General features: G+C 38.8%; 1 protein-coding gene across 3 annotated transcripts; it reads left to right on the forward strand.

The window, feature by feature from the left end:
* The first annotated feature begins 1,835 nt into the window (after nt 1–1,835).
* On the forward strand, nt 1,836–17,100 carry LOC110090259 (A-kinase anchor protein 17B). 3 transcript variants are annotated; one of them, XR_013538685.1, is made up of 7 exons: nt 1,836–1,958; nt 2,866–3,647; nt 5,112–5,242; nt 10,063–10,312; nt 11,774–13,316; nt 13,604–15,553; nt 16,316–17,100. XR_013538685.1 is itself a non-coding variant. In XM_072980998.2 (6 exons), the coding sequence occupies exons 2-6, from the start codon at nt 2,880–2,882 to the stop codon at nt 13,729–13,731; spliced, it is 2,820 nt and encodes a 939-aa protein (XP_072837099.2). In that variant the 5' UTR covers nt 1,836–1,958; nt 2,866–2,879; the 3' UTR covers nt 13,732–17,100. The 3 variants fall into 3 exon arrangements, 2 of the variants coding, with proteins under 2 accessions (XP_072837099.2, XP_078236714.1); XM_072980998.2 differs by having other exon boundaries at nt 13,604–17,100; XM_078380588.1 differs by lacking the exon at nt 13,604–15,553.
* Nucleotides 17,101–18,322: the final 1,222 nt, after the last annotated feature.

Raw genomic sequence — 18,322 nt, forward strand, 5'->3', positions numbered from 1 at the left:
ATTTCATTTGTCAACCAAATGGGAGATTTATTTGTGGAACCACAGTTCGGTTCTTGAACCCAGTTACCAGTATGATTATGCACTCTTAAGACCCAAAAGCCAAATCCCACATTTTGTGACTAAAGCAGTGTGATTCCTGATTTATCTACATTGCGGTTCTCAGGGGGCCTTATGATCATACAGAAAATGTGCTTGAAACACAATAGTATGGAAGCCGCTGCATGGTGTGAGCTAGGCTGGGTACGAATGAAGATGGATGGAGGGGAGTCGGAAAACAGTAACCAGCGCTGTATTAGAAAGCATTCATGGATATACAAACATGGGGTATTTGGTGAAGGCTCTGGGGATGAAGACAAGAGTTGAGGAATTAGCTCCCTATGTGGTCTGGGGGAATTGATGGTGGGTCAGGCTCTGTATGGGATGAGGAAATTCAGCGGGGTGGAATGAAGCAAGAAGAGATGTCATGAAGGTTTCCTTCCTCCTCCTTACAGAAAAATATTTGGGATCCATTATTTGAGGCTGGCCTCTGGGAACCACCAACTTATTACTGGGACTTGTGTCATGGCGAGGGATGTGTCAGAGCTTCTGGAGAGTGTGCCATAGGGGTTGTTCTATGCCATCTTTACAGAAGTAAATTGATGAAAGCAGGAACATATGGTGGGAGGATTATACAGAAGAACTGGTAGTTCCAGATGAGGAACTGTTATACAGTATTCGGTTTCCATGAACTCTGTGGAATACAAAGTATTGTGCTTAGATGGGATGTGTGGGTTTGATGGCCTGCAGGTGAAATTCATTGATCTTGAGCTGCTGGCCATCTCCTAGGCCTAACAGGCTCAATATTGCCTGATCTGCCAGCACTGCATAAAAACTGCAGTATGTCTCTCATACTAATCTACATTACGCCACAGGGATTTGGGGAAGATAAATTGGGAATCATTCTATACTCCCCTGAGCCTCCCCTGGATGTAATAATAAATTAGCTTGCCTTTCAAAAATATTTCTATGGTGCTTTGTAAAATCTCAGTTATAATAAAAGCATACTAAGAGCAAAATCCCTAAGAGCAGCATTAAAACAACAGAGGTGGGAAAAATCAGTAAAATTAGGTATAAAAGCTTGGGAAAATTAAAAGGTGCTGTAATTACATCAAAAGTAGGCATGTATTCCATAAATGAAGAACTTTTGTTGAGAAGGTGCTTTATCAGATAAACAGCTTCTGAACGTTAGGTTTGGAATGGGCAGGGAGAGTACAGAATATAAATAAGTTGTAACTAGTGTAAGGCCATTTAACTCCGTGGAACTTACAGAGGAGTACACTCACCAAATCCCCACTGATTCAGGGGGCATGTTCTAGTGTGAGTTAACTGTGCTAAGTAACAGGATTTTAGGTACCGTGTAAACAAATTAGTATTGTGGCAGATTGTTGACAGTTATCACAGAACCCTTCACCAGTCTGTCAAGGATTTGATTGTGTATTTGTATCCTGTGATTGTGTGTGTATGGTTTTATTTTTTAACATGGATGTACATTTTTAACATGTGAATGTACATCTGCAGCTAAGATGTTTTGTAAAGGATGGGAACAGGTGATGGCTTTGCCTGCGGCTGTATTTTATTATTAAGTCTGGGCTCCCCTGAGTTCTGCAATTTGGGTTGTAAGGTCTCAAAAGGACCTTACTAGGATTTGATGGGAATCTTTCCCTGCACATTCATATAGCAAGATGATTAAGTAGAAGGGAATTTTGTTACCCTTTGTTTCAAGTACAAAAAATTTACTAAGAAATACAGCATTTTAGGGAAGAACTAAATACATGCTCAAGTGAGATCACTGTGATTTCCGGTACAGAACTTGGAAGACAACATTAGAAGACTAGGAGAAAAGCAAAACATATACAGAAGAGTCAGAAAATGTCGGGATAATTTCAGTGAACGTTAAAATGCTTTTTAAATATTCCAAGGTGAGTTATCGTATTATTTCACAGATACTGAGAAAGAAATTTTGCTAACCTGAGGTAGAATATGATACTGTATATATTTTGAACTAGACATTGTTATAAATAGAATAATAAATAGAAGTGTTTATGTTGTGGAAGTTACAGCTGTGTAACATTCTGATGCCATATTATGGATATATTGAATTCATCTGTAAAATGCAAAAAATGCATTGCTTGGTTCTGTCTGTCTGGCAAGTAGAAAACGGTGGTTTGTGTTGTTGATGCTATGTATCTCTTTTTAAGCAACAACAGCATACTTTGAAAATAAAGGATGCTTGATTTGTGCTATTTTTATTCTCATGTTTAAATAATTTTGTTTATGTGTAGAATCTTTTCCTCAAGTACTCAGTTGTTAGAATTACTATACTGTAATTGTATTGCAGTTGCAGAGAACTAATCAGTTTTGGAAAAGTGCTTTTTTGGTATAGGTCATTTTACAATGTACTTAATAAGTTGATGAGAGAGGTTCAGAGCTTAGAATCAGGGTGATCTTTAAATCATAACAACAAAAGTGTTTCTAATCTTATGTACACTTATATTGGAGTGGATTCCATTGAAACCAGAATAACTGCTAAGGAGCAATTTCATAGAGACAGGCAATGAAGGCAAATCTTTTTGGGTTGGAATGTTTAACTGGAAAAGTTTAGAGAAGTTGAAAAATCAAAAAACCCTATGATTCATCAATCAAAAGTATGGACTACTCTGATACAGGCTGAAATATAGCATACATGGCAGCTATGCTTTGTAGTACCAGTCTGTACGGAGTACATGGTGGAAGCGGCTGTTCCTGATAATCATGTAGGGTAGGATATAAGGAGCGTGCTTTATTTGCTTTTCAGCATAACCCTCCTTTTAATTGTTTTTTCTAAAGGACATTCGGACACCATGACAGCCACTCTAGTATGTGATCCCTCAGAAGCTATGGAGCTTTGTGCTTCTCAGCAACTCTATCTTAAGCCAGTAGCAAAACTGACAATCAGTGTGGTGCTTCCAGAACACACCAGTTTTACCCGGGCCTTCTCAAAATGGGAAGTGATGGACAAGCTGAAGAACATGATTTGTCCAGACCAGTTCACCAGTGTTAAGGTTTCAAAGAGCACTAAGGGTTTCATTCGGTTTGAGGGAGAGGCAGAAACCAAGCGCCTGATCTGTAGCCTTAAGGAAAAACTCCATGGCAAGATGATAAAACTGAATGGTTTTAAAGATGACTTGCAAGTGGTTGCTACAGAGGTGCTTCCTGATTTGTCAACTCCTCGGGAGTTGGAAACCAATTTGAATGGTAGAGAAATGCTGGAGGAAGATTCTACTGAGCAAAGGAAGGATGTTCCAGATTGCCTTCATTTGGAAGGACTGCCGTGCAAATGGTTTGCACTTAAAGGCTCAGATAGTGAAACACCAAGCGAAGATGTATTGAGAGAAGTGTTTGAAAGTTTTGGGAAGATCAAGAACATAGACATCCCCATGCTTGATCCTTATAGGGAAGAAATGGTGGGAGGAAGGAAGAACAATTTCACTTTCCGCGGTCTGCGGATATTTGACGCTTTTGTCCAGTACCAAGAGTCTGCATCTTTTTCAAAAGCTATGGAGGCACTTAAGGGAATGAAGCTGATGTTTAAAGGGGATGATGGAAAAGCTCTTGCATGTAACATTAAGGTAAGAAGTATCCCACAAATAGCCAAGTTTTGCCTCTTGCTACAAAAGTACAAAGTCTTGTGGTATCTGGAAGACCAATAGGATCCCCCCCCCAGCATATGTTTTTTAGGGGCTGGTTGTCTATTTCAGGCCTCTTTTTGTCTGATGGTTTTATTTCACAGAATATGAACTGTAATAAATCTGTCAGCCTCTTAAGTGGCCCAGACTTTGTTATCATGCTGTAAGGTATCTCGTGCTTTCAGGTGGTTTCAGTTGCTTTCAGCCTTCCTGATGAGACATTACTGTTGCTGTAAAGGTGAATGAATATTTCAAATTATTTTCACGGGATGCAACTTTCTGTAGAATATGCGTTTTACTGGTCTGCCCAGTTGGTATGCTTTTTGGTTTTGTTTTCAGGTTTTTCTTTAGTAATATATGACTGTCTTGTCTATGAGAAATCAACCACCTCATCTATGATTTAGAATTATTTTTCTGGTTCCTCTTTTGGATATAAAATTCTTGTGGACTTTAAAATAAAACAAGTTTTTAAAAGTTTACAAATGGTTCCACAAAGATTCTTAAGGGCAGAATCCTGTACAGGTCTACTGAAACGTTAGTAGATCTTTCTCCTAAGAAAGTGGGTTTGCATTCTGCACGTTTTTACTTGAATGCAACCTGGATTTGGCTTTCATTCCTTCTTTGTAATTTATGTGGCTTAATTTCAAAGACAGCCTTTGACTGAGGATTTCAGTCCTTTCGTGTGACTAACCTGAGAGAAAACTATTTTTCTTTCGTAAAGTTCTTTACTTAATCAAGTTTCATAAGTGAAGTTTTAAATACAGAAGAGTTAAAACTGAGGAATTTGTTGTATACCAAAATCTCATGTAGAAAGCAAAAGAAGATGAGAGCTTCTTTTCAAAGCCTTGGCCCTGTCATGGGTACTATTACATCACATCTTTATCCTTTTCAACAGCTGTCTCAGAAGAATCTTTACATCTTCTTTTTAAAACTTCCTCCCTTATTCCCCGCTATAGAGGCTTGCAGTTTGAAGTGGGGTTAGCTGGAATGGTGATGTTTGGTTAGGATCACCAATAGGCACCACTAAATGATGTGTGGTTATTAGGGAATCTAAATGTGCAATAGCTAAAATGCTTCTTGGTGGTGCAGTATAATCCTCATTTTGCAGAAGGGTTAATTTGGGTGTGTCTGAGTAGAGCATTGAAGAAGAGGAATGGGAATCTCTGCTATGTACGTTCATACAGTACTATCCTTGTTGGGTTGTATAGCAGGGTCCTTTATATGGTGCATTGGAGGTAGCTGAGTGGAAGAGACTTAGAGAATCTCTTGGTGCTGTAGGCTTTCTAAGTGGTACTTGTGACTTTGAAGTTGGCACCTGTGGCTTTCAGGTTGATTCAAGAAGCTTCCTGCATTTGATCTTTTAAAGAGAGGAATGCTATGTTTTTGTTCTCTTTATTTTTGCAACAGGTGACTTCTGATACTTCCAGACATTTCAGTGAGACTGCTATAAATCAGAGAAACCTGGAAAGATTAACACTTCAAGGGCTAGAGCGAGAAAGAAAGAGGGAGGAAAACAGAGGGAAAAAAGGGACGGAAAGGTGAGGAACTTGATTTTTTAAAATATTGACCATTTATTTGATGGGGGAGGTACTGAGAGATTTAAAGGAAAGAAATTTGTCCCCTGTTGTGTGCACTCTGTATTTTTGTGAAAAAAAAATCAAAATTTGTCAGTAGATCAATTCATATTCCATATTAAAAACAACTGCTGTCACCTGAGCACAGTGTACAAACTGAGCAAATTTGCTTTACATTTTTTCTTTTTTTGCTCTTTTTACTATCTGTGCATATTTTATTCTGGTTTTGCTAGTCATGGGGATTTTCTGATAGTTTTATTGGTTAAATAAAACTGAACAGGAAACTGATTCAGCAAAATTATGAAAACCTGCTTATCAGTTTAGAGAATTATATACAGATCTATTTCAGTTTCTTGGGATTTCCACAGGAGTTGATCTCATATTCAAGAATATCATCACTGTCATGATAGCTAGCATGTCTTAAAGAGAAAGGAAGCAAACTGAGAATTTCTAAGAACAGATTTTGCACCCAGTTCCGGATGGAGTACATGTAGGTAGCTCTGAATGTTGAAATGAGCTTCAGACAACGCAGCAACCGACAGAGCTGAAGGAGTTGACACTGAAAATTGTAAGAGCCGATAGGAGCTTGCTGTTGCATACCATCCAAGCTGGTTGTATGTATTGGTATCAAGTGAAGATATTTAGATCATGGGAGGAAGTAATAGCAATATCTGTAGGGTACTATATGAAATGTTGGCTATTCTTCATAGTCCAACTGTACAGATTTTTTTAAAATTAGGTAGGCAGCCACCTTGGTATTCTCTTGCTGCGCTTGTTGCTGTTTTTACTATTCCTGACCTTTCTAATTCTGCTTTAGTTATGTCTGGGGGCACCTAGAAGGTATTATATTCAGACTACTCTGATGCCAGTGATTAAAATCTGCTGTACACCTGGGGCTCTGCTGAATTATTCAGAATTGCTTCTCTAATACACCAACATACACTTGTGCCCAGTAACTTGGCTTCTCTGTTGAAACTTAGCGATGATCAGTTATTGGTTTGGGAATTGCAAGAGGATGAACTGCAGATCATAGTTGCTGAGGACATAACTTACTGTGTGCCTTGTTTCTTAACCACTTCAGTTCTATAAAGCTGTGTTATCTTTACTCTGAATCAACATTAATTTCTGAGAAAGATCTTGATGCTGCTAGGGTTGCAAGGCTGGCTACTGAGTAAAAATGTAGGTGCGTGTCGCTGCTTGTTTTCTCAGCCATCCTTTTCTCTCCCAGGGGCTTCTTGCAGCTGAGCACCAGAAAACACCTGAGTACAGTATATACATTTTATTCTGCAGGGAGGCCTGGGCTCTGCCCATTATGTTGTGCTGGGAACAAAAGTTGTTATGCTAAAGACAGAAATGGTAACACTAGACTTAAGAATCTCTGGATAATTCAGCATTTGCAGCATTTTATTTTCTACCCTTCCTCAAACAATTTAACACTTTCAGGGTCTTATTCCATGTTCTTCTTTAAAACATTTAACCTTTATTCAGAAAGTACAATTTCACATGAGCCATGTACTACCTTAAACTAATTTTTTTTTAAAAAAAATCCTTTATTCTTACTGACATTAATCTTAAAACTCTCTTCTTCCAAATTTTTGTCCAATCCTCTGTTTTAATTTCGGTCTTTAAATCATGATCCCAAATTTACTTATTCATTTATTATTTATTTATTTTATTTATATCCCGCCTATCTGGTCTTACGACCACTCTAGGCGGCTCAGTATTCTCAGTATCAAATTGATTTCAAACCTTCTATTTCAGTCTCTTTTTCCTTTTGTTCCAAAATTAGGTTATAAATTCTACTTACTCACGGTATTTACACCTAAATATTTAATATAATTACAGATTTTAAAACCATCATTTACTAATACTTCTGAAGTATTATCTGAATATAATTGATCTATAACCCAAGTAAATCTTCTACCAAATCACCAACCCTTTATAAGCAGCTTTAATGTTGACCATTCCACACAATCAAAGGCGGTTGCCTTCGTTTTTTCCTTTTCTACCTCATATATAATGTTCAAAACTCGCCTAGTTAAATTATCCATTTGCCTTCCCTTCAAGCCACATTGATCCTCTTTAATATAATTTGCTATAAATCTGTTTAATCTATTTGCTAATATAGCAGTAGAAATCTTAAGCATCTTGATTTATTAGAGATATAGGCCTACAGTATAAGATCCCGATCTGTTGGGTTTTGGAATAAGAATCATTAATGAGTGTTTCCAAGAAGGTGGCATTGTCTCTCCTTCCAATATTTTATTATAAAACATTTTTAGCTTAGGTATCAAAATGAAACTAAGATGTTTATAATATTCTGGACGCAATCCATCAGGGTTTGGTGTTTTATCATTTCTCAGTTTATTAATGACTTCAGCAATTTCTTCTTCTTTAATTTCTTCTAAAATTTTTTTATCGCATTCTAATAATTTAGTTTTTAAATTCTCATTTATATAATGTTCTATATTCTCTTTCAGTACATTGTTTCCTTTATATAATTTCTGATAAAATTCTTGAAATATCTTCAATTTATCTTTCATTATACAGTGGTGCCTTGCACAACGATTGCTTCATACAACGATGAATTCACACAGCGATGGGTTTCTTTGAGGAATTTCCCCCATCGTTTAACGATGTTCTCTATGGGGGAATTTCACTTAACGATGTCCCTTTTTCGCTCCTGTAAAAGTGTCTTAAACTGTTAGAAACCTGTTTTAAATGCTTGCAATCGTTAGCCCACCTCCTGAAACCTATGCAACCTTAATTTGGTGTTGTTCTGAGTCGTTGTTAATTTTTGGTGATTTTTTAAATTCTCCATTGAAAGCCTTTGAATGGTCCGTTCAAAGGCTTTCAATGGAGAATTTAAAAAATCACCAAAAATTAACGACGACTCAGAACAACACCAAATTAAGTTTGCATAGGGTTCAGGAGGTGGGCTAGTGATTTCAAGCATTAATCTGTTCCAATTGGAATGGATTAACCGGTTTTCAATGCATTCCTATGGGAAATGGTGTTTCACTTAACAATGTTTTCACATAACGATTTTTTTAATGGAACCAATTAACATCGTTAAGCGAGGCACCACTGTATTATACCTCTTAACTGTTCTATCTTTAATTATCCCAATTGTGTTTTTTAATCTATTTTTTTCACATTCTAGCTAATAATTTTGAATTTTTATTGCTAAATTTAAAAAATCCTCTTTAAATACATCCCTCTGAACTTTCCACATCACTAAGTTTTCTAGTTCCTTTCTCTTTGCCTGAATTTCTGCCAACTATTGGACTTTTCTGCCTTCAGGCAAAACTATGTTCTGTAATTTTGCATTCATCATTGATCTAGACATATTTCCCAACTGAAGGAAGGCAAGTCCAGAGCAGCAACTCATGCACAGATATAACACCCCATATCCTCTGAGATCGAATCATTCTATGGCAAAACAATCAGCAGTGGTCCCCAACCTTGGGCCTCCAGATGTTCTTGGACTACAACTCCCAGAAGCCTTCACCACCACCTATGCAGGCCAGGATTTCTGGGAGTTGAAGTCTAAGAACATCTGGAGGCCCAAGGTTGGGGACCACTGAGGTAGAGCACAGACATGGTACCATTATCTGCCCAAATGAATACCTAATGAGGAGCAGGTAAAGTTGTACTTGTAAATTGTAGATGGATGCAACTGTCTGCCTCCCTTCTGTATGTGGGCACTTCTAACTTCAAAGCAATGCATCATTATGTAATATACTATGCAGTGATTCCCAACCTTGGGTAACTTAGCTGTTTTTGGATTGCAGCGCCTAGAATCCCTGGCCAGCGCAGCTTGTGGTGAAGGCTTCGGGGAACTACAGTCTAAGAACACCTGAGTTACCCAAGGTCGGAAACCACTGCACTATGGCATGCTGTCAATTCTCATGTCACAGTTAGTTTGGGAATTACTGCTTTGTTGGCCCTGAAATTATCATTAATTTCATGTCTTCCCTGTTTTTCCTGTGAAGAGCTGAACAGCTTAAAAATTGAGACCTGCTTAGAACTTGCATAGATCAGCACTGCATTCTTTCAGATCATTTTTCTGGACCAGAGAGAAATAGTCTAGTTTATTGGACAGCAGACCAGTGGCAACATCCGTAAGCCGAGAAGCCTTAATTGAAAGGAAAGCAAGATGATTAAGTCTGTAGTTCTGATTGGAAAAGGAACAGCCAAGTTATATATTTTCTAAGGAACAACATGAGCTACAGACTAACTGCAGGCATGTTTTCAAGTCCCATTGAAATAAGTGAAGCTTCTGATGTATGTAGTGATACCAAGTGTGGTTTAGTGGATTAAGTGATGGATTAGGGTTTAGGAGACCTGGGTTTGAATCCCCACTCAGTAACACAAATTCATGAGAAGTTGGTGCTGGTAAAACCACTTCATAAAAACGTCACTTACCTTGAAAATCCTGCAAGGGTCGCTACAAGTTGGTTCCAACTTGATAGCACATAACACACAAAAAATTGTGAATTGAAATGCAGCCATAGCATCTGACTTTAGACGTAGTGTCTGTAACTCTTAGGTGTCTAATATGTTTCAAGGAAGAGCTTCAGCTTATTTTAATACATTTTCTATCTGTTTGGAAATTGTATGGGCAGCTACATTCAAAATAAACATTTCCAAAATGTATGGTTTGTTGTATATAATAGCAACTAAGTGGAAAGAAGGATGTGCTTCCTGTTGCTCTTTGCCTTCTAAGAATTAAAAATGTAATTTTTTTTCGTTAAAATTGATCCATATTAATAATTGCCTAGAAAAAGATGTGATGATGATGGTGATGATGACGGAAAAAAAGGTGAAGGAAAGAGGAAGTCTAAGATCAAGAAACGGGGGAAAAGACAGATAGAGCGGGATGAAAAACGCCCAAGAAAGCAGCAGAAAGTAACAGCTGGAGAAGAGTTGTGGCCAGAAAATATGCCGGAATGGGAAGAAAGGAAGTACCTCCTTGCTCAGAGAAGAGTGGAGTCTATCCGGCTGCTTACAGTGCTGTTAAGCCAAATAAAAGTAAGAGTTTAAAATCTTCCTAAAGGTTTAGGGTGTGGACAGCTCTCATAATGCATATAAAAAGATTTCGCCACCAGTTGGTATTAGTTCTCAGTTCACCTGTGCAGTGTGAAATTTGTTTTGATAGTCCAGACTATCCATGAGGCTGGAGGAGGGAGAATTACATATTTAAAATGTGCCTCCGAAGGTGAAATTGAGTTGAAAGAGTCAGGAACTCTTAGACCGGACTGGGTAGATTTGATTTCTCCCTCCTTTTCATCCTGTGTCAGATTATTATACAAACTATTGCCATAGCATAAGGGAATCCTGTGAAGGTTCAGAAGGAGTGGCACGGAGGTTTCCTGGTCTGTATAGAGCTTGGAGCCTTGTTTCAATATAACAATAGTGATGTGATATTTTTTAAAAAAACATTTACAGTTGATACTCATGGAAGGCATCTTGGCAATTGCTGTCTAACATGTTCACTCATAACAGTTTGACAGAAGTAGCATAAACTTTCAAGATGTAAGTCGCCTTGTTTTTTGAGACTTTTAAAAAGGCTGTCCTTTAAAATTAAATCGCAATAAAAGATTTCCTGTATGGAGAAATTAGACTGACTAAGAAGTCAGTCCCCAGAAACATCTATATGGTGGGGGACGTTACCTCAAGCAGCATAATTTGAAACCTGTTCATTTTGTTAGAGGAATGGAGGGAAGGAGATGGAATGGATCCAAGGGACATCATCCACAGTTGCATTCTCTTACACAAGCCCTGTGGCATGGTGGTGAAACGGAGTGATTGAAAAACAGGAGCTGTGCAAAGGGACATTCATGATTTTTTCTCACTTCTGTTTATTTCAGTGAATTGGATCCAGACATAGAGTGTATCTGCATTGCACAGTTAACAGCACGTTGGTATCACATTGACTGTAGTAGCTCCATTCTGTGGTCTCCTGGGATTTGTCGTTCGATGAAATACGTACTTAGAATTTTCTTCTAGCAAGCACCACTGCACTCCCCTGAACTATAGCATTGGAATCTGTAATAGAACATTCTAAGTACAGTACATCAACCAGACTACAAATCCCAAGAGACATGTCCTTTAAAGTACTGTCAAACTGCTGTAATTTTGAAGTGCAGACGCGTTCTTGATCACACTTGGAGAAATCTAAGACCCCTTGTAATTAGTAGGATTAACTAAATTATGACCAATTTATAGCTGTTGCTTTCATATGATCAAATCTGGATCCAGCACAGTGACTTGTGCTCATAACCGTTTCTAGGTGGATTCTGGTCCATGTGATTTCGGGAATAAATACATTTCTTTTTAATCTCAAGTACCAGATAGTACCCCACACATCTCAAATTGTAGGTGAGATAACTTATAGTCAGGAGTTGCTGAATTTTATTTGCCTTCTCTAGGTGTTGCTTCTACTGTTGTACTGTAATTCTGTCTTTTTTCCCCCCCTCCAATCACTTGAAGAATTTTGTGCTGTCATCAAGACAAGTGGGAGAACCTCCAGTGAATACTGAAAATGAAAGGGAGGATTTATTCCCTACACCTCCCACACAGAAAGCATTAAAGCAGAAGACAAACTCCTGTTACTTTGGGCATCAAGACGTGAAGGATGAGAAGGTGCCAGAGTGTCACTCAGCAGACCTGGATAACTCCCATGTTTGGGAAGGAGAGAAGAAGCATGTCACGAGTGAAGAACCCACGTCACCTTGTCCCCTAATTAGAACTGTTTTGAACAAGCCAGTTGGTAGAGTGATCACCAGCCACCTAACAGAGAAGGACACAGATTGCCATCGTGCTGGTGGCTTGATACAGGTCACTATCACGCAAGACTGCAAAGTTGAAAAATCACCTAACAGAGGGGATTATCTACAACCAAACTTGAGATGCTTCTCAGAAGCCATGAATGCAAGCAAGGGCAGGAAGCCAAAAGTATATGAAACAGAGGAATTTATACATTATTTACTTAATTATTATCAAACCCCAAGATATGCACGGATCTGTCCACAGGTCCAGAATCCCGTGGATAAGTCTCGGTGGCAGAGAGTAGTGTCTTATAGTGGGAATGGTTTCCAGGTCAGCCTCAAGAACAAAGATGGCAAGTTGTTGACAAAATTGAATTTGGTACCAAATCCCCATGAAGGAGACTCCAGAGACAGCGATAGTAGAAAACGGGAAGTTATAGACAAAGAACCCAAGCCTTTGCAGATAATGCCAAATAGCCGGGCACGTCCTGGAGAGTTTGCCAAAAGCTACCAGTGGGATGATGCACTAGAGGATACCAGCAATAAAACACCACAGGTTCAATGGAATGCTCATGTTATAGGAAACCCTGGTATTGCTTGTGATATAAAACACCAGAAGGAGAATACTGGAATAACAGTGGCATCGTCACACAAGCCCTTTGGCCATGTGTATAAATTGAAGGACTTATTGGAAGAGATAAGCAGTGATTCTGAATATTTTAGTGAGACATTTAATGAGCCACTAAGCAAAACAGAAAGAAGAAATGGTGGTTGCAGAAGTAGCTGTGAAGTGTGGCCTCTTGGCCCACAAAAGGCAAGAGAATTGCTGATTTGTGTCCAGAATGTTGCCTGTGGCAGTCAAGATAGTGAAGGCACCAAGCGCAGCTTTTGCTCCAGCTTTGAGTGTTACGACTCAACAAAGAATCCCAGGCAGAAACTTAAAATGACTTTCAAGAGGTTCAGCAGTAACGTGCGACACGAAGGACAGAAAACCAAATGGCTGTCTAGTGAAGACGAGAGGGAAGCCAATAGGAGGAAGAAGAAGAAGAAGAAGAAAAGGCCCTCCAGTAATTCTTTACCTGATGATGAACCTTCATTCCTTAAAGTCAACCATTGTGGAGAGCTGGAGTCCCTCAGCAAGATCCAGAGGAAGTACACCAAGGGGTTCCACCACAAAATGAAATGTAAAGCACTCCCTGCAGTAAAAGCAAAAGATGTCCTCCATTTGACTGCCTCTCAGCTTCAGGAAAGTCATCAGGGGGCAGGTAAGGGGAATATGGACATGAATGTGACTGCCATGAGAGGGTGTGAGACAGAGGGAAGGCAAAGAGCTTCCAAGGGCAGGGTGGAAAGGTGATTATTAGGGCATCTCTCCGAGATAGTAGAAATGTGGGCATACAGGTAGAGGACGGTGACACAAGGAACTGGCTGAATATACTGTAGATGGGGTAGCTTTCAGTTTTGCAAACACATTTGGGAGTTGTGAGCAGCTCCTGTGACTTGAGCATTCTTAACTCTTGAGGTTGTGCTGCAACTCTGTCCTGGTTTGCAGGCGACTTACTGTTAAGAAGAGAGGTGGGAGAAGATTCTGAAGGATGGCCTTTGTTTCCTGTCGAAATAATTCAGAAAAGTCCATACCCAGAGTCACTGTGTGGAACAGACCTTGGAAGAGGATGCTAACCTCGTTGGTCCGAGAGGACAGTGGGAATCTGGAACTTCTGCAAGGAGGAAGTTCAGAATAGGCCATTTTATATAACTCTTTCACAAATTTAAGTGTAAAGGTGGACTCTCAGTGATAAGAGGCATTTTGCTTAGGCTCTTCTGCATGCTGGGGTAGAGAGAGGGAAGCACTCAGCTTGGTGATAAAAATGAGTTGATGGATTTGACAAAAATGAGTTGATGGATTTGATACTTGCACAAATGGGGGCCACTCCCCCCAACAGAGCAACCAAAATGCATGATTGACACTACCTTGAATAGACTACTTAATAGTTTGAGCTCAATAAGCTGAATGGTCTTTTGCTGATTTTTGAATGGAGCTACAGAATGTAAGTTCTACACTCTAGTTACTGTACAGTTAGAGGAGTTATGCCTAAGTTACTCCTATACCAGTTGAATAAATCTTTAATTTATAACCTTTAAAAAGAAAGTGCCTCCTCCGTGATGTCAGAAAGGGGATGATGTGGGAGACAAGATAGGACATACGTCTAAGGGAGAAATTAAATATATTTATAACTTCCTGAAAATGCTGCAGGATGAAACACAAGCTTCCATTAGAATATTGTATTCAAAGACTGGACAATGTAGGGCTTGTGTCACATACTGTTTGATGGTTGAGGGTCTTTTACGATAGGACCCATTGGGTTTTTTGGTTGGTGTGCATGTAGAACCACCGGCCCCATGTCTCCAAGCCTCTCCTCTCCTGTACTTTTCCTTACGACTGTTATACCTATTTGTCCAGCTATGGTAAAAGTGCATATGACATCCATTTCCAGGTTTCCTTAAATCTAGAATGGGGAAACTTTGGCCTTCTAAAAAAATTTTTGACTATGGCTCCTAGTCTCCTTATAATTGGATGAGCATTATAGAACCAACCATTTGGATGCTAAATGTCTCTTTAAAATATTAAATGCCTTCCTTTAAAAATCATAAAATTAAAGCAGCCAGATGGCCCTTGGGTTGTCCTTCGAACAGTGGTGCCAGGAAGAAGAGATGCCTTGTACTTGCCCAGCACTTTCCCAATTACTCCCCTTCCCAAAGCATCTGGCCAAAAAATAAAAATAAAATAAAATGCTAGAATAATATAGGAAAGTTTTTTCTCCCCTTGATGATGGGGTTTAGATTGGAGGAAAACAGTGGGAGGAGAAAGGAGCTGTATGCTCTGGGATGCAACACTATTGTTGTTCTGAAGCTGAGAGAAAGAAACCTACATTCGTTTCCTCTACGATATATAGCTTGATTGTAAATTAATGTAGTATGCAGAGGAGCTGAGGTTTGCTGATGAAATGGGCAAAGCTCTGCTACAATCATGGTTGAGGTACTTTCCAGCTTTTGGGTTGTTTGAGAACCAGTGCAGTCTCCCCAGAAGTCCCTAAAATTGCAGTTCTCTTGCTTCGTTGGTTCTCAGACATGGCAGAACAAAGTATTCGGTTTGGGTGGGATAACAATGGTGGTTTTGTTTTGTTTTTTTAAAGAGAAATGGTAGGAATCCATTTTAAACTTTCACAGATCCTTCACAGGCTAGAGACATCTGGGTTCCAAAGGGTCTTTGAAACAGTGAGATAGGGGGAAAAAAAATCAGTTGTGGTTGGTATTTTTATCCAAGCAAGTGGCCTTCTGAAGTACCAGGTAGATAAGTCAGATACTATGGATGATTTTACCCAGTTTCTGCTTACAATTGTGTGACACATGGAGCTGGAATTATGAAACAAACCAATGCTCGTTGGAAAGGAAAGCACTCGACTGACTTCAGCGGGACTGTTTAAGAGAAAGCCCTTTGAAGGTAGGTTGTCTCTTATTACAGCAGATGACCATACTCACTATGAATTAGTATTCCATAGGAAGGGAACAGCTACAAATTTTATTTCACGTTTCTGCTTTCACTTTAATATGCTTTATTTATTACATGTCAAGGCGATGTTCATGCGATACGCATTCCCTAGCATACCATGCATTTCTGTTAATGTTCAGCTCCAACAAAATAGTAGCAAACCTAAGTATGCAGATATTTTTTTTCTGTGTTTAGCTTGTGTTTTGTGTCAGACTGGTCAATGGTGATAGTTTCCACAGTCCTCTAGTTTCTACTTTAATCTTTTTTTGGGGGGGAAACAATGCATTGCTGAAGGTGGCAAAGAGAAGGAATGATCTAGAAGTAATCTTTTGCACTTCGGTTAGGTTTTTTTAAACTCAATCTAATTTAATGTTTCACTTGATCGTGAATTTAATGGAAAATTCTTCCATTAATATTTCAAATGTTTTGGGGTTATGTTTTATTTGTTGGTTGCTTCCTAGCCCTTTACTTTCAGCTGTTGTGTTTAATTAATTTGTGTATGGGTGCATACATTTTCCATAAAATGTTTGTACTCACTTAAAATTGCATCCTTCACATCATGGACCTTATTTTTTAATGGTAACTATAAGATGCAGTGTTGGGGGAAATGTAGCAGTTTTTTTTCTGCAAGGAGATGGTGACTTTTGATCCTTGGAATTTTGGATGAGAGGGACATAACTGTCTATTAAAGGATGAATAATTTTGTTCCCCCAGTTTCTTATTATGAAACGAGAAGAACAGTATGAGAACACACTCAAAGGTAACTCCCTTGGAAAAGTCACTGCCAGATCTCCATGAAACTGCATCATAGGAGTTTTTTTTCCTTTATATTAGTCTATAAACAACGCTGTGAACTTTTTTCTATACCTCAAATACAATTTATTACTGCTTCAAGCAAATAAAAAGTAGCTGTTGCACCTTAAAATGAGAAAACAAGATTATTATTTTTAAATAACCAGTGAAATAATTGCATGTTTAGAGAACTTACCCTGGGGTTGGACTTGAGCCTGCGTGTTCCTCTGGAGTAAAGGAATGGATGAATGAACAGAGACATCCTGCTTTTTCATGGAAGTTTCCTAGGTCATTCATCTTTGTCTGGGAGGAGCAAAGCAACCCCAACCAGAAAACCCCTAAGTGTCCCTTCAGGTGTAATCCCCTGGGGCAAAAGAATTGTTCAGATAAGTCCAGTGACTTCATTATATGGTGTGGAATTAAAACAAACTCTCATTTAATATCTTTGTACCTTCTGTTTGTACATTCTTGAACTGTTCCCCCATCCATTCTCTCTTTAAGTACTGGTTATTTAACTCCTTTAAACATGCATTGGTCAATGCCAGAAAATAGATTGTGAAAGTAATTTTATGGATGTTCCTAGAAAGCTTTCTAAAACCTTTTTTAAAAAAAGTAAGTTTGTAGACATGTTCTAATTCAACCTGTACTGCTTGGAAAAAATGTGGTGTCTTAATTATGAAAAATAAAATGTATTTATTTTACGTAAACTTGTTTAAATGTTAATTCATGACTGATTAAATTGACAATGTCTGGTTATTCATAGCTGCAGAATTAAGAGTAGCCAAATAGCCATGGCAATTGAGAGCTTGATCTGGAGGATTATGCGTGATCAGAAAACCTTTAAAAGGTGGTAGAAGCTGTGGTTAATTTTGTTAAACACAGCTAGTGTGTTTGAGCCTAAGAACATTACATACCCCCAAATCTGAATACCTTTATTAGAACCAGGTGTAATTCCACTAGTGTATGAACCTTTGTTGTATCTGTGTTTAAGAACCATCAAAGATTTGGCCAGCTGTTTAAACCATGCAATCTGCAATTACCTCAGTCTCAAAATAGAGAATTCGGGGTTGACGAGTCACTGGTAGATACAACAGGACATCTAGTAGCTGAATGGTGAATCCCCATTTCTGCAGATATGTGGTTCATAGCAGTTCAGCCTCTAGAGGTAGGGTCTTTACCCCAAAAACATCAGGAGGGCCACAGTTGTCCACCTCTCCTGTAGACAGCACTGTGCTATGTTCGACTAATGACCCGATTCTATAGAAATTGGGTTATTGATTAAACTTTGGTCTAACAATCATGTCATTGGGGTTTATCCTGCAAATTAAGCTCTGAGCAGTATGTGTACATGTGCCCATGATCACAAAGCTTTGCTAAATGCTCTCAAAATGCATTGGACAGTTTTCCTGGTGCCTTTTATTTTCAAAGGATGACTCCTGTCCTTGCTGTCAGTTGCTTCTGTGTGGGGATTTCTTGGTCTTCTGTGTGCCATTTGTTTACATAAATGTGCTTGTATCCCAGTTCCTGTAGTGTAGAGGCTGGTGATGTGATAGCTGGTTAAAGGTCATTAATAAAAGCCCAGTGTGTATCCCTGGAGATTTATGAAATTTCCTCAATGAGTTGGAAGGAATTTAAATTCATAGGAAATGTGCTGGATAGTTTGCTTTGTCACATTCCATGAGAAATGGCAGATGATCAGGAAGATTGGTAGGAGAAATCTCTGTATTATTCCAGGTTGCTTGGTGTGTGTTGCCTCTCTTCTACAACAGTGACTGCTTTTAAAATAGTTTAAAAGGAGACCAAAGGTGTACAACAATACAAGGCGTTACAAAAGCTTATGCTTCTATTGCGTCTTACACAGCAGATAAATCTATTTGTTAACCTTTGGCTTAAAGCCTCTTAGCTAATCCTTAAACCCTGTTTAGAATT

This window comes from Pogona vitticeps, chromosome 11 (assembly GCF_051106095.1).
Source record: "Pogona vitticeps strain Pit_001003342236 chromosome 11, PviZW2.1, whole genome shotgun sequence".
Taxonomy (NCBI): domain Eukaryota; kingdom Metazoa; phylum Chordata; class Lepidosauria; order Squamata; family Agamidae; genus Pogona; species Pogona vitticeps.